Source organism: Typopeltis vanoorti, chromosome 7, assembly GCF_054136105.1.
Source record: "Typopeltis vanoorti isolate ZY-2024b chromosome 7, IOZ_Tvanoo_1.0, whole genome shotgun sequence".
In the NCBI taxonomy this organism is placed as follows: domain Eukaryota; kingdom Metazoa; phylum Arthropoda; class Arachnida; order Uropygi; family Thelyphonidae; genus Typopeltis; species Typopeltis vanoorti.
Genome location: NC_143555.1, coordinates 67,022,132 through 67,034,383, shown reverse-complemented (window position 1 = coordinate 67,034,383; position 12,252 = coordinate 67,022,132). Strand labels below are relative to the sequence as shown.

General features: G+C 34.1%; 1 protein-coding gene across 1 annotated transcript in view; it reads right to left on the bottom strand.

Moving 5' to 3' along the window:
* LOC150104743 (ubiquitin carboxyl-terminal hydrolase isozyme L3-like) overlaps positions 1-12,252 on the bottom strand; it is a 253,981-nt gene that overhangs the window by 156,850 nt on the left and 84,879 nt on the right. The window contains exon 5 of the mRNA XM_090395923.1: positions 10,498-10,545. Coding sequence (XP_090252049.1) covers positions 10,498-10,545 — 48 coding nt within the window. The remainder of the gene's footprint in view (positions 1-10,497; positions 10,546-12,252) is intronic.

Sequence of the window (12,252 nt, the reverse complement as noted above, 5' to 3'; positions counted from 1 at the left end):
AAAAAGACAAAGACAATGAAAATAGGCAGAATTGTTGAAAATGTCAACTGCATTGTGAATGGGGAACCTGTGGAACAAGTAAAACATTTCAGCTACTTAGGCATGATTTTTAGTGAAGATGGTAAATTAAATATGGAAATAGACAAGAGAATCAGCAAAGCTGGTATGGTAGGCAGTCAATTGAATAAATTCATATGGAATAAGAGAGAAATTAGTCGGAACACTAAATTAGTTGTATACAAGACAGTGTTCAAACCAGTTTTAACTTATGGATCTGGGAGCTGGGTCAGAAGTAAAACACTTGACCAAAGACTAGAGACAGCAGATATGAGAGTCCTGAGAAAGATTAGAGGCATGAACAGATAGCATCAGTGGCAATATCATATTAAAAACGAGGCTGTTAGGAAAGAACTTGACATTGTCAGCATCCAGGAATGCGTTAGCAGAGATAATCTCAGGTGATATGGTCACTTGAACAGAATGCGAGAGGAAAGATTAGCAAAAGAAGTGTTCTCTGCCAGGTTGGCAGCAAAACGACCCAGAGGAAGACCAATATATAGGTGGATTGATACGGTACAAAGTGCCTTAGACAATAGAAATATAAGATCTGATAATGTTGGAGTCTTGACAAGTAACAGACTGATTTGGAGGAAAATTGTAGATAGGAAGTTAGTAATGATGTAAATTTTTCATGTAGTACTATCATACCCTATACACCCCCTTGAGGGTACATGTCAGGAATTTGATGATGTTTAGAGCAAATGCGATTGTGAACAAGATTAAACAAATTCAAACACGCACCATCCTGTAAGCAGTAAACTCATGCAAGTTCAAGTTTTTACTTGTTTACGCTAAACTACTTGTTAGAACTAGGATCAGAATAAAATAAAATCTTAAGGAATAATAGCAAATAAATGATTATAAATAATTTGTTGAAGAAAAATCTATAAAATATTAAAATTTAAACAAAAATGTAATTTATTTTGATATAATTAATGAATAATATATTTTTTTTTAAGTATTTCCTCCTCACCTGAAATCTTTGGTGCCTGTGTGCATCACACACATTGCCGGCGCGTGCCCCTGCCTATGCACAATGCATTCTTAAAACTTTCATATACTGACAAAAATGCAGTCATATGGTCAAATTGATGTTAATTTTGTAGCACGGGTTGCATAAGCCATATGACAGCACATTCACTGAAATGGGCATGTGCCACCTCTGATACATACATTTACATAAATGTTAGGAAAACTTTACAGAGAAAGAGGGTAGATGTAGACCACTGGATAAGTTTAAGTTAGAACAATGAATAAAGTTTCACACATTTCTTTATAAAGATCAAGGATAGTGCAGATAGCATACTCAGCAGGTCCAGCCTGTTCAGGCTCATGGTATTTAATATAGGACTTGTGTTTTTCTGAATAAAAGCAGATCTTCAGGTTTGTCCAAAATAAGATAACCCACAAGAGTAAGGAATCTATTAGACACCTGGAAAACCAAGAGCTGAAAGCTTGTCCTTAGAAGAAGTGAGAAAGGTGGAGATTTTTCAAATGGAGCAAAAGGAAACAAAAATATTCAGTGGTTTAAAACTTTCACTATGCATCCAGAAATGGCTTGCACCTAAAGGATAGGAATGCAAATTATTTCTTCTGCATTGGAAGGGATAGAGATACCATATCTGTTTAAAGCTTCTACTTCTCCTTTTTTTTTTCCTTTTTTTTTTTTTTTTTTATGAAAGAACCCTTAAAACCATTTCATAAAATGTAAATTTAATACAACGTAATCCTTTTTGTAAAAGTTCATCAAAAACAAAGAATAAGCAAGATGTACTAGTCTTAATCATTCCAGCCTTTTGACTAAGATTGTGGTGAGATATATAATGGCATATATGACTCGTACAGGTCAAAAAACTGAAAACTTGCATCTCATTAATGAAAGTAACAAAATAATATACACAAATTTACATTAAATAACTTTTTACACGAATTTTCCCCTGTGAAAGGAATCAGCAGACTTTACAACAAGCCTGCTTCTAAACAATGTGCTATTCTTTTTTTATTTCATAAAAAAACACACAAAAATAAGTAACGTTGTTTATTTAAACCTATATATTTCAGCCCAAACATTACATGCCATCAACAGTGGCAACAATATTTAATTACAAGGTAGAAAATGAACAACGGATTGATTTTAAACAATAGGAGCCATGTAATGTTATATATAAAGCAATGCAATGGCATAAATGAGGAAACATTGTATTATTAATTATTCATTAACTCTGTTAAAAAAACTTCAGTCATGTCTGATTAGAATAAGACTTTCCCATATATTAGATATTGAGAGGAAGTTGTTCCAATTTAAGTTTGGACAGCAAAGTAAAGCCTTAGCACTTTTTACAAAAATAATAATATAAACAACCGACATATTTTTACAATGCCGCAGCCGACAGGATTTGATCACGTAATTAATCGATCAAAGATTGTGAATTAAAGTGAGCAAGTTTTGGTATAGAATCAGGCAGTTATAAATCTGAAAATTTTTGTGAATGTTTAAAATTGTTGACAGTTAAATGGAAGGTGAAATCACAAGTATGAATCAATCTGATAGTACAACTATGGATAACACTGAGTTCTTTAGAACCATAAATCCTAAGCTTGTTATTCCGCAATTTTCTGGGGAAGTTTAAAATGATGTCTTAGCTTTTTTAGCTTCGTTGAAGAGCTTAGAAAAGTTGGAAGATGGACAGACTTCCAATTACTTATCTTACTAAAAAGCAAACTGGTTGGAAAGGCCAAGAACTTCTTGTATTCATCCCCAGTATTGAAGGATACCTTAGAATACTCAAAGTTCAAGGAAAGCTTGAATTCCCAGTTCTCTAGAGTAAGATGTTTAGGCGCTAATATCTGGAAATTACAGAGATGTGCTCAAAAAGAAAAAGAGAATGTAACAGAATACTACAATAAGTTGTTGACAATTGCCAACAGTCTAAGCGTCTCTAATGAGGATAAACTTCACCTCAAACTGGGCAATATTTCACCATTTTAGGCTAGAGGTAAAGCAAGAATTAAAAGATACTGCCTACAAGAAGAAAATCGCGAATCTTGAAGAATGTTTCCTCGCTGTGAAAGAGAAAGAAGAGATGCTTGGAGACATTCATCCCGCATCTACTAACAGTAATATTAACGTGATAAAAAAGGCTAATGATTCTTCTTGAGAAAGCAAGAGTAAACAAGACTCAAGCACATGTAGGGGAAAATCTAGTAGAGATCAAAGTGAAAGAGAAAGATCAGTCGATGTTAATCAAATGACTGACAGTAAAATGAACATCCCAAAAGAAGTAGGGCTAACAAACATGGAGGAAGTACTTAATTTAATTAGACAGGAGGTAGAACGGCTACAACAGCCCTTAATGGACCGTCTTGATGCTGTACTGAAGCAGCTAGTGGCAGCAGAAAAGACCTCTGAATCAACTATACCTCAAACAGAGAGGACTAATGAGATAAAAGACAGGAGGGAGCCTCCCATTTGCTTTAATTGCAACAAATATGGGCATCTGGCTTGAAATTATTTCAGAAACAAGAGACCCTCCAACAGAAGTAATAGATATGTCAAATCTTGTACATGCTCTGCGTGATTATGAAAATAAACCATGGAGGAGAAGACAATGGAATCATGGACAACCAAGAAAGTCGAGTATGATAATTAAGGGTAAGATACAAGGATCTCCCTGTGTGACACACTGCTTGATACCGGTTCCCAGACCTCTATCATAACTGGAGATTATTTTTAAGGAATAAAATCCAGAGTATGGAGACATTTATAAAACTGAAAAGGCCGATCAAATTATCGGACTTTCAATATCAGTGTTTCATGAAACAAAGATGGTCAAGAGTTAAAATATACTTACTGGAATTTAATTTGTGTGTTTGGCAAGAGTTGTTGGTCCTCCCTAGGGCACCTTGCACGAGCACGCAGATTATTTTAGGAACTAACTTTCTGGAGAGGTACAAGTTCTCTTGCAACTTCTCTAGAAATGAGAAGTCGCAAGAGAACTAATAATTCCTAATAAGAAATAAACAGTCTGGTAAAGGGAACTGTAAATTTAATAATGTCAAGAGATCTCGTGAAGAGAGAATGCAGAATGAAAGTAATGTCGGGCCGACTGAAGGAGGTACTGAAAAATCTCGAAATAACCAGGATGATTCTGCAATAGCTTCAACATCTGAAGGTAACAGTCAATCTCAGACTTACCTCATCTCAAGCATCAAATTAGTAGATAATCAAAGCGTAATGGAAGAAAAATTAGGGGAGGGTAGTCAGAGAACACTCGGAGTAAACGTAATTGAGAGACTTAATAGATCTAGAAGTTCCTGTAACAAATCAAGGTGGAACAGGCACAGAAAACATGAAGTTGATGTATAATCTCAGCGGCAGTTTAACTATGCCAACTTCCTCTGTTTTCTTTTCATGCACTTAGAAAAGCTACCTATAAGTGGTTTGTTATGTCAGAATTTAGCTATTGCTATAAAAGCTGCACACTTACTAACAGATTGTGCAAGCTTTATGAATAAGTTTAACGGAGAATTAATTAGGTGCAAAACTTTGAAAGATGGTAAGGAAAATAGGTATAATCATGAGAATAGAGCACAGAGTGAAATGTGGTACAGTTTAGCGCCTAGAGAAGATCAAAAGGAAAGAAATAAACAATTTTGTAGTCAATTCTCCTCCAGAAAATATGCAGGCATGAGGTTTAAAAAATTTTCTTGAGAAATTTTTTTTTTGGGGAGAGAAAACCTATATAAAATCTGATATAGAAGGAATTTCGTACAAAAATCCCTATATACGATTTTACTAGAAAACGAAAATCCATACAAAGTACTTGTGGTTAATCAGCAAATTTTTTATGTTAGTATTATGGAAATAATTTTTTGTGAATTGTTAAATAATGTAACAGCTAAAATTACTGTAAAGAACAAAGAAAGTTAAGTGTAAATTAAATTGCAACAAAGGAAAGTTCTAGACGGATTAACTTATGATCCAAGGCAATTAGTATCGTGAAGGTCAAATATGTAAGGGGTTTCCTGAAAAAAAAAGGTGGCAGGTGCAGACCCATGAAATACCCAAGGGAGTAAAATCATAGCAGTTGCAAGGTCAAAGGAAGAGAATAAAAAAGGGAAGGATCGATAGATCAAGGCTCTGTTTTCCCGCAGGTAGTTGAGAAGGCTCTTTTTCATTGGTGTCTTGTGGCACTTAGATGTGCACTTTTGATTTTGTTAACACCTTTACCCAGACGCTGTTCTGGCTCTCGATTCCAGTCCTAGATGCAAGGAATTCCAGTGTGTCTTGTTGATTCACAGTCACATATCCACATCCTGCCAACAGACATCCGGAAGTGATAGAAGGCTCGATTATGCAGTAACGACGGCCAGTTCCGAAATCCCATCTGCCAAGTTTTCTAAAGGTCTCCCGTTGATGAAATATCTTCGATATCGTAAAAGGCACCCAGTAATGAGCTACAATGGAAGGTAAAAGACGAAGATAATGATCTAAAGGATCAAATATTGTGGACTAGATGACTAAAAAGTAAGGCCTTGTATAGGAATTTTCTAGAATTGAGATTTGTGGAAGAAATTGCTATTGTATTGGAATTTTGTTAGAGTTAAGAACGAAATCTATGTCGTGAGTTAAATTTTGTGAAATAGCCTGCTGAGTTATGTGTGTTAAGTTACAGTTTGCATATGTGAAGATTTAGAGTGTGTGATATGATTTAATGCTGAGTTAAAATATGATGCAGTATGCACAAGTCTGTTTTAGTGTATGAATAATTTATAGGAATAATTAGTACATTAGTCTATTTGTTTAAAGAAGAAATTGTAAAGCTAGGTTGATTAATTTGAATCCAAGCTACTATTGCTGAAAAGTATAGAGCCTGATAGAGGTTTTTTCGAATGTTTAGCGTTAACTTTTTTTTTTGTACTTGATGTCACCTATGTGTTCTTTTTGCCTAATTTCAAGGCTCCTTGAAGTTTGGCCGATGTAATTCAAGCCGCACAAATATGCTGGAGTTTATAACATACCCTGCTCGTACATATAGGTGACGTCAATAATAACAGAGAAGAAAAATTGGGGTTGGCTTTTCATTTCTCAAGAACGAACCATACCATAGAGTGAGATAGAAGCACAATTCCTTACATGGAGGAGGACTTCCGCTCCTGAATTTTTAAGGAGGCCACAGCAGTTGCCCACTGTATACAAAACCTTAACAGGAACCAAGGACTAATCTTTCCCATGATCTGGAAGGCCCTTATTAGATCCCTCAACTCATCAGAACTGAATTATAGCACCAACTATAGAACGTTCCTAAATAACAACAAGTGATATCATGCACGCTCTATGCATGTATTGTACGCGCTCTGTTCTTTGTTTAATATAATTGGAATTCGTTGATTGTAGTTTGTAACAGTTTTTTACTTTTTAGTGCCTTGCATCAGTTATGTACCCTGAAGATGCTAACATCCTTAGTTGGTGAAACTAGTTGGTATAACATAGTTGTTTATTATATGCACTTGATCAATATAATCCCATTAAAAGTCATTCCAGAGCTTTTTGGTCAAGAAAATTAAACGTTTTTTAAGATCTCTAGATGCTTAATAAATATCAATTGTGCACCATATTTAAACCTTATTTCAAAATGGCAACTCTCATCCATTCACCTAAGGGCAAACTCTCTTCTTTATCACATCCAGGAGTATATGAAGGGTTCTGTTCTTGTGATCTGGCTACTATGAACAGACAGGTAGAATTGTTAACATCCATAAAAAAATACATTCAGCAATATTGATATGGCATGTCAGGTCAGTAGACCATGCTTTGGATACCACTTCACACAGGATCAAATGGAAGAAAACAAAAGCTCTATACAGAAGTCAGAAAGTGAAAATCTTATTCTTTCAAAAGGACATGATTTTGCCACAGCTCCTAAAAAAAGATACCTTCTTAGATTTCCTTTTCAACACTGAACAAAACTGCTCTTGCAAACTTTTACTTAAAAAATTTAGAAGACATCATTTTCTCATCCATATACCCTCAGCCTTCATTTGGGGTTCATTATATAGATGATCTAGCCAATGTTCTAGCAATCTGGCCCCACAATGAAGAAACATTACCTACTTTTTTATCCAATATAAATCAATCCGCATCCACAAATTAAATTTACGATGGAAAAATAGAAAAAGACAAATTATCATTTTTAGATATTGGTACTCCACACTCACCATCAGGTTAATTATTTCCATTTATTGAAAGTCTACTTTCACTGGACACTACATTCAACAGCAATCTGTTCACCATTCCTCACAGAAAACTTGAATTATAAAATCTTTAGTATGATGGGAAAGGCTGCTGTTTAGTATGATGTGCTCACACTGTTTGTTCTACACCTCAACAATTATAGCTAGAACTCTTAAACATCAAACAATACATGAAACTCAATGGCTCCTCAGAAAGGGCCACATAACAGAATTTTAATTCCTATAATCCTAACTCAAATAACATGGAAAGAGTAGGTCCCATCCCATAAATTTTGGCATCTCAGAACTCATTTCCAGAATTCTTAAAAGATACAATTTAGTGGCGACTTTTCTTCCTATTAACACATTATCAAAGTATTCATCTTTCAAAGATAAACATCCTTCTCTGGCTGTCTACCATGTTCCTTGTGACTGTCATCTTTCTTACTTCAGACATATTGGATACTCAGTAGAAAAGGGAATACAAGAACATCAATCTCTATTAGCAACACAAAATCTGAGAAGTCTGGTTTAGCACAACATGAAATGGGTACAGACCACAATATCCTATGGTCAGAACCACATACTAAAGCAGACAATCATAGAAAGAAAAAAAGAAAGAAAGATAAAATTCCTGGGACACATATGGTAACATAATGAATGGGTTATCAGCTTATTAGAAGGGACAATACCAGAAAAAAAAAAAGAAGAGAAGGATGGCTGAAATATATTCTTAGAGGAGTTGTTTAGATCAGATTAACTGAACAAGGTTATAAGCTACTTAAAAGGAAAGCCAGAAATATAGGATGACCTGAAAGAGGACACTCTAGAGTGATGATAATATCCATATGCTTCCAATCTCAATCATATTATGGCCTCTATACTCATTCAGCACAGAAAACAATGTTGTTCAAATGTCTTGCATTTGTTTTTGTGTGTGCACGTGCACACACACTGTTTACACCTTACTGTTTTCACAGAGTGTTAATTGCAAGATTTCAATGCGATTAGTGCAATGACTTTAAACCCTGTTCCCTTTACAATCCAGGAAATGACTGACTCAAGAACCAAATAAAAAAGTATACATTTCATGAAACTAAATAAAACTACATATATGGTAAATATAATTAAATTAATAACTACCAAAACTATTTGAATGCAAGGCCTTCTAAAATAGAACCACACTTTGAGATTTATTTTTAGAGGATAAATTCACTTACTAACTAACTCATTCTATTACTGGTTTGTTTAACACGTACCTAAAACCAGTCTTCTAGACTGAACATTTCGTTTTTCACAATAAATACCTTAAAAAAAACAACAATAAATGTTTAGTAGTCAGTTCTTTATCAGGCCTCTTCTCAAAATATTAAATTTCTCCTTAATTTCCATGGGATCATGCAGAGTTTCCTTATTTAGCATATATTTTCCCATTCATCCTCACTGTTACACCAAGTACAAATATTCCTACCTAAGGAAGTTTAATTACAGGAAGCACAAATCACAAATTCCTTACCAGAGAAAAAAAGTTTCTTTTGCTACTTTTATAACCAAAATGTACTAAAGTAGAGCATATTCATTGATGCCACTTTACAGTTCCAGATTAGTTTAACTCCAACACTTGCTTGGAGAAAATAATTCACATCAATGTCCTCGAAACAGAAAAGAGACTTTGAGCATTTTTTCGAACATTGAAATAGAACATCTCCTTTTATTACTATTCACTTGTTGACAGCATCAACTTTTCCAGTCAATATGATTCACTGCATATCAGGAAGGCAGTACAAACAATCCCCTATACTGCAATGGTAAATATCTGCACCCTGCTGATATCAAAAATTATCACTAGTACAAAAACTGAATGAATTCAAATGGTCCATTATATTTGGCCAAAATTCATCTGGAGGACTTCAAGTCTGAGAAAAACAAAGTTATACTACTCATGTAGACCAGATAACCTAAAGAGAAATCATTCAAGTGTATGCATAAGACTCCTCACATATCCTTAGTACTATAGATTTATCCCCAGTACTACAGATTTTTGTGGGTGGGAGCCACATATAAGAAAAACTTACAAAGATAGACTGGAACTACAAAAGTCTCATTCAAAACTTTAGTGTGGCAATTCCATTCATCTCAACACCTCACCTATCTTTATTTAAAATACTAATTTCCCATGTTCAGGGAATCATTATAAATTTACTCAGCCTTACTCAACCCAATGGAGCCATTACTTAGATGAATAGCCCTGTTATCCAACAATCATCAATCTAAAAAACTGAAACAAAAATTCATGAAGCTGAAGCCATGTAAAGATCACTAACCATGGATTTTTTTTGTTGCCAGACAGAAGAATTATATTAATAAAATTAACATTATTTTGATTCAACAACTAATGAGTACCACAAAATTTCTATATACTATTAAATAACTATAACTTTAAATCATTTATTCCCACTAGCCTCAAAACATCATTCGCTTACTCTAGTTTCTCTGGAACACATCAGTAGGTCAAATGGACTTTCAGTTTAGACTCTGGGATTCAACTCTAGAAGACAGAAAAACTGGAAGACCTAAAATAAACTGTCTGGATAATATAAATATGGCCTACTGCTTCTGACAAGCATACTTAAGTTCTCATATAATCTAACTCATTAAAAGATTTCCATAGAAAAAAATGCCACAGATGTGAAAGCTAGTACTTATGGTGGAAATGATTTTATTTAGTCATGTAAGGAATCCTATTGATTAGAATCCTCCTTTTCATTAAATTCCTCCACCAAAAACCAGCTACTTCTATTTTGCTGCTCTCAAAACCAGAACACTCATCTATTAAATTATCTTCTACTAAGTCTATCACTATCATATCACAAAATAATTAAACAATTCTATTTTTTATTTCCTAGTACTTCTCTTCATTCAAACAAATCCCATAATCATCGAGTCCAACATCCAAACATTTAACACCTTCAGTAACTTCTACTCAAATATTTGAGTTAGTACACTGCACTATATCAAACTTATCATACTATCCACAGTATTTGCTTTAATTCAACTATTTTTAAGCGGTACTTACAAATAAACATAATGCTGCCTTCACACTTTAATTGCACTTCATGTGCAAAGCATTTTAGTTTTATTATATACAACATACACTTCTTGATCTTGTTTAGAGATTATTCAGAAAATCCATAAGTATCTTACCTCAGTTTGTCCTTCCTGGGCACTCTCCTCATGAGCTGCACAAATCTCCTTAAAGAAAAAGTAAAATATAACAATGAGGATTTAATAGTTTCATTGGATTTAACTTGAAATATAAAAATCTTCATTTATGAAAAAGTGGCAGAAATGTGAAATGTACACTGCATGGCTAGTTTTATTAGATTTATTTAATCAACTAAGGAATGCACTATTTCATAAGAGTATCATATGTCTCTGCTCCATTCTATGCAATCAAGTTTGGCATATATCAAATAATAACATGCCTCATATAACATCGAAGAAACAGACACTAGAAACATCCACTTAATGTGATAATGAGCCAACAGTGTAATCAAACTATCTGGAATGGAGTGATCTCCCCCTCCCCAGTCACACTATTCCAAATAGTTAACCCAATTTAAAAAAAAAAAAAAAAAAAAAAAATCTGTGCAACAAATAGGAAATTTCTTCTCTTGGCTTAAAACTGTCATAAAAATACTTTTTATACATTATTTTAGAAGATTTATAGATTTTTTTATTCTTTAATTTTATATACCTCCTCTCAAATCATAAAATATTACATAATCAAGCTCTCAAAAATTTTTAAGTAAAGGAGATATTCTCATTCTATTTAAAACAAATTTCATAATTTTTCAAAACCCTCATCTCATCTTCCATTCATGTATTAGGCTGAACATGGTACAAGGCAAAGTAACTTGCTTTTTTCTTTTCTTTTTTTTTTTTTTGAACCTAATTTCACCTGACAGAATAGTTAATCATATCTCATACTCTACTATACAGGGTGTCCAGGCTAAAGGTATCCAAAAAACAGCGGCTTATATTATAATGTGAGAACCACCCATTATATTTTCTCAAACTAAAGCTGATTTGGTAGGAAATCTCTCCAAGATTTGTTTTGTCACACTTTCATGGTCACTTCTGTGTATGCATAGTCATACATGCACAAAAAACATCTAAGAATGGCTACTGCCTCAGTCAAGTGTGAACGCCACAGCGGGAGGTGCAGTGCGTGTTATGGATAGCTGAATTTAAAGTGATGAATCAACCCTTCACATTTGCAGGAAAGTTAACAGACAAATGCTGCATTTGAGATACTGAGAATCCTCACTAAGTGATCGAAAATGAAAGAGACATGCCAAATGTCTGGTTAGGAGTGCACAAAAATAGCATCAATGGTCCATTTTTTTTTTCATAGAATCTATAGTGACAGGACACACTTACCTTGACAGGCTGCAGATCTTTGCTGTTCCACAGATTTCCCCAGGTTTCACATTTCAGCAAGATGAAGCTTCACCACACTTCCATCAAGATGTTACTACATTTTTGAATGAGACATTTCTTTGACATTAGATTGGAGGAGGTGGTTCAATTGCCTGGCTGCCTAGATCTCAGAAATGACTCCACTGAACTTTTTTTTGAATGGTTCTTTATTAAAGACTGTATGTACCAGAGAAAGGTTTGAGATTTAGATGATTTGAAATCATCTAAATCTCAAATTGCAACAGCTGCAATCTCAAATCATCTAAATTGCAACAGCTGCTCTAATAACACCTCGAATGCTAGAAAACACTTGGCAAGAGCTTGAATATTGTTTGACATCTGTCGAGCTACAAAAAAGTGCCCATATTGAACTATACCTTAATAAAAACTTGGCGGGTTACTCTGTTTAATAACAAAAAATTATTTTAATAAACCTTATAGATGCTGAGATATGTGGGTGTATTTTTGGATATCTCT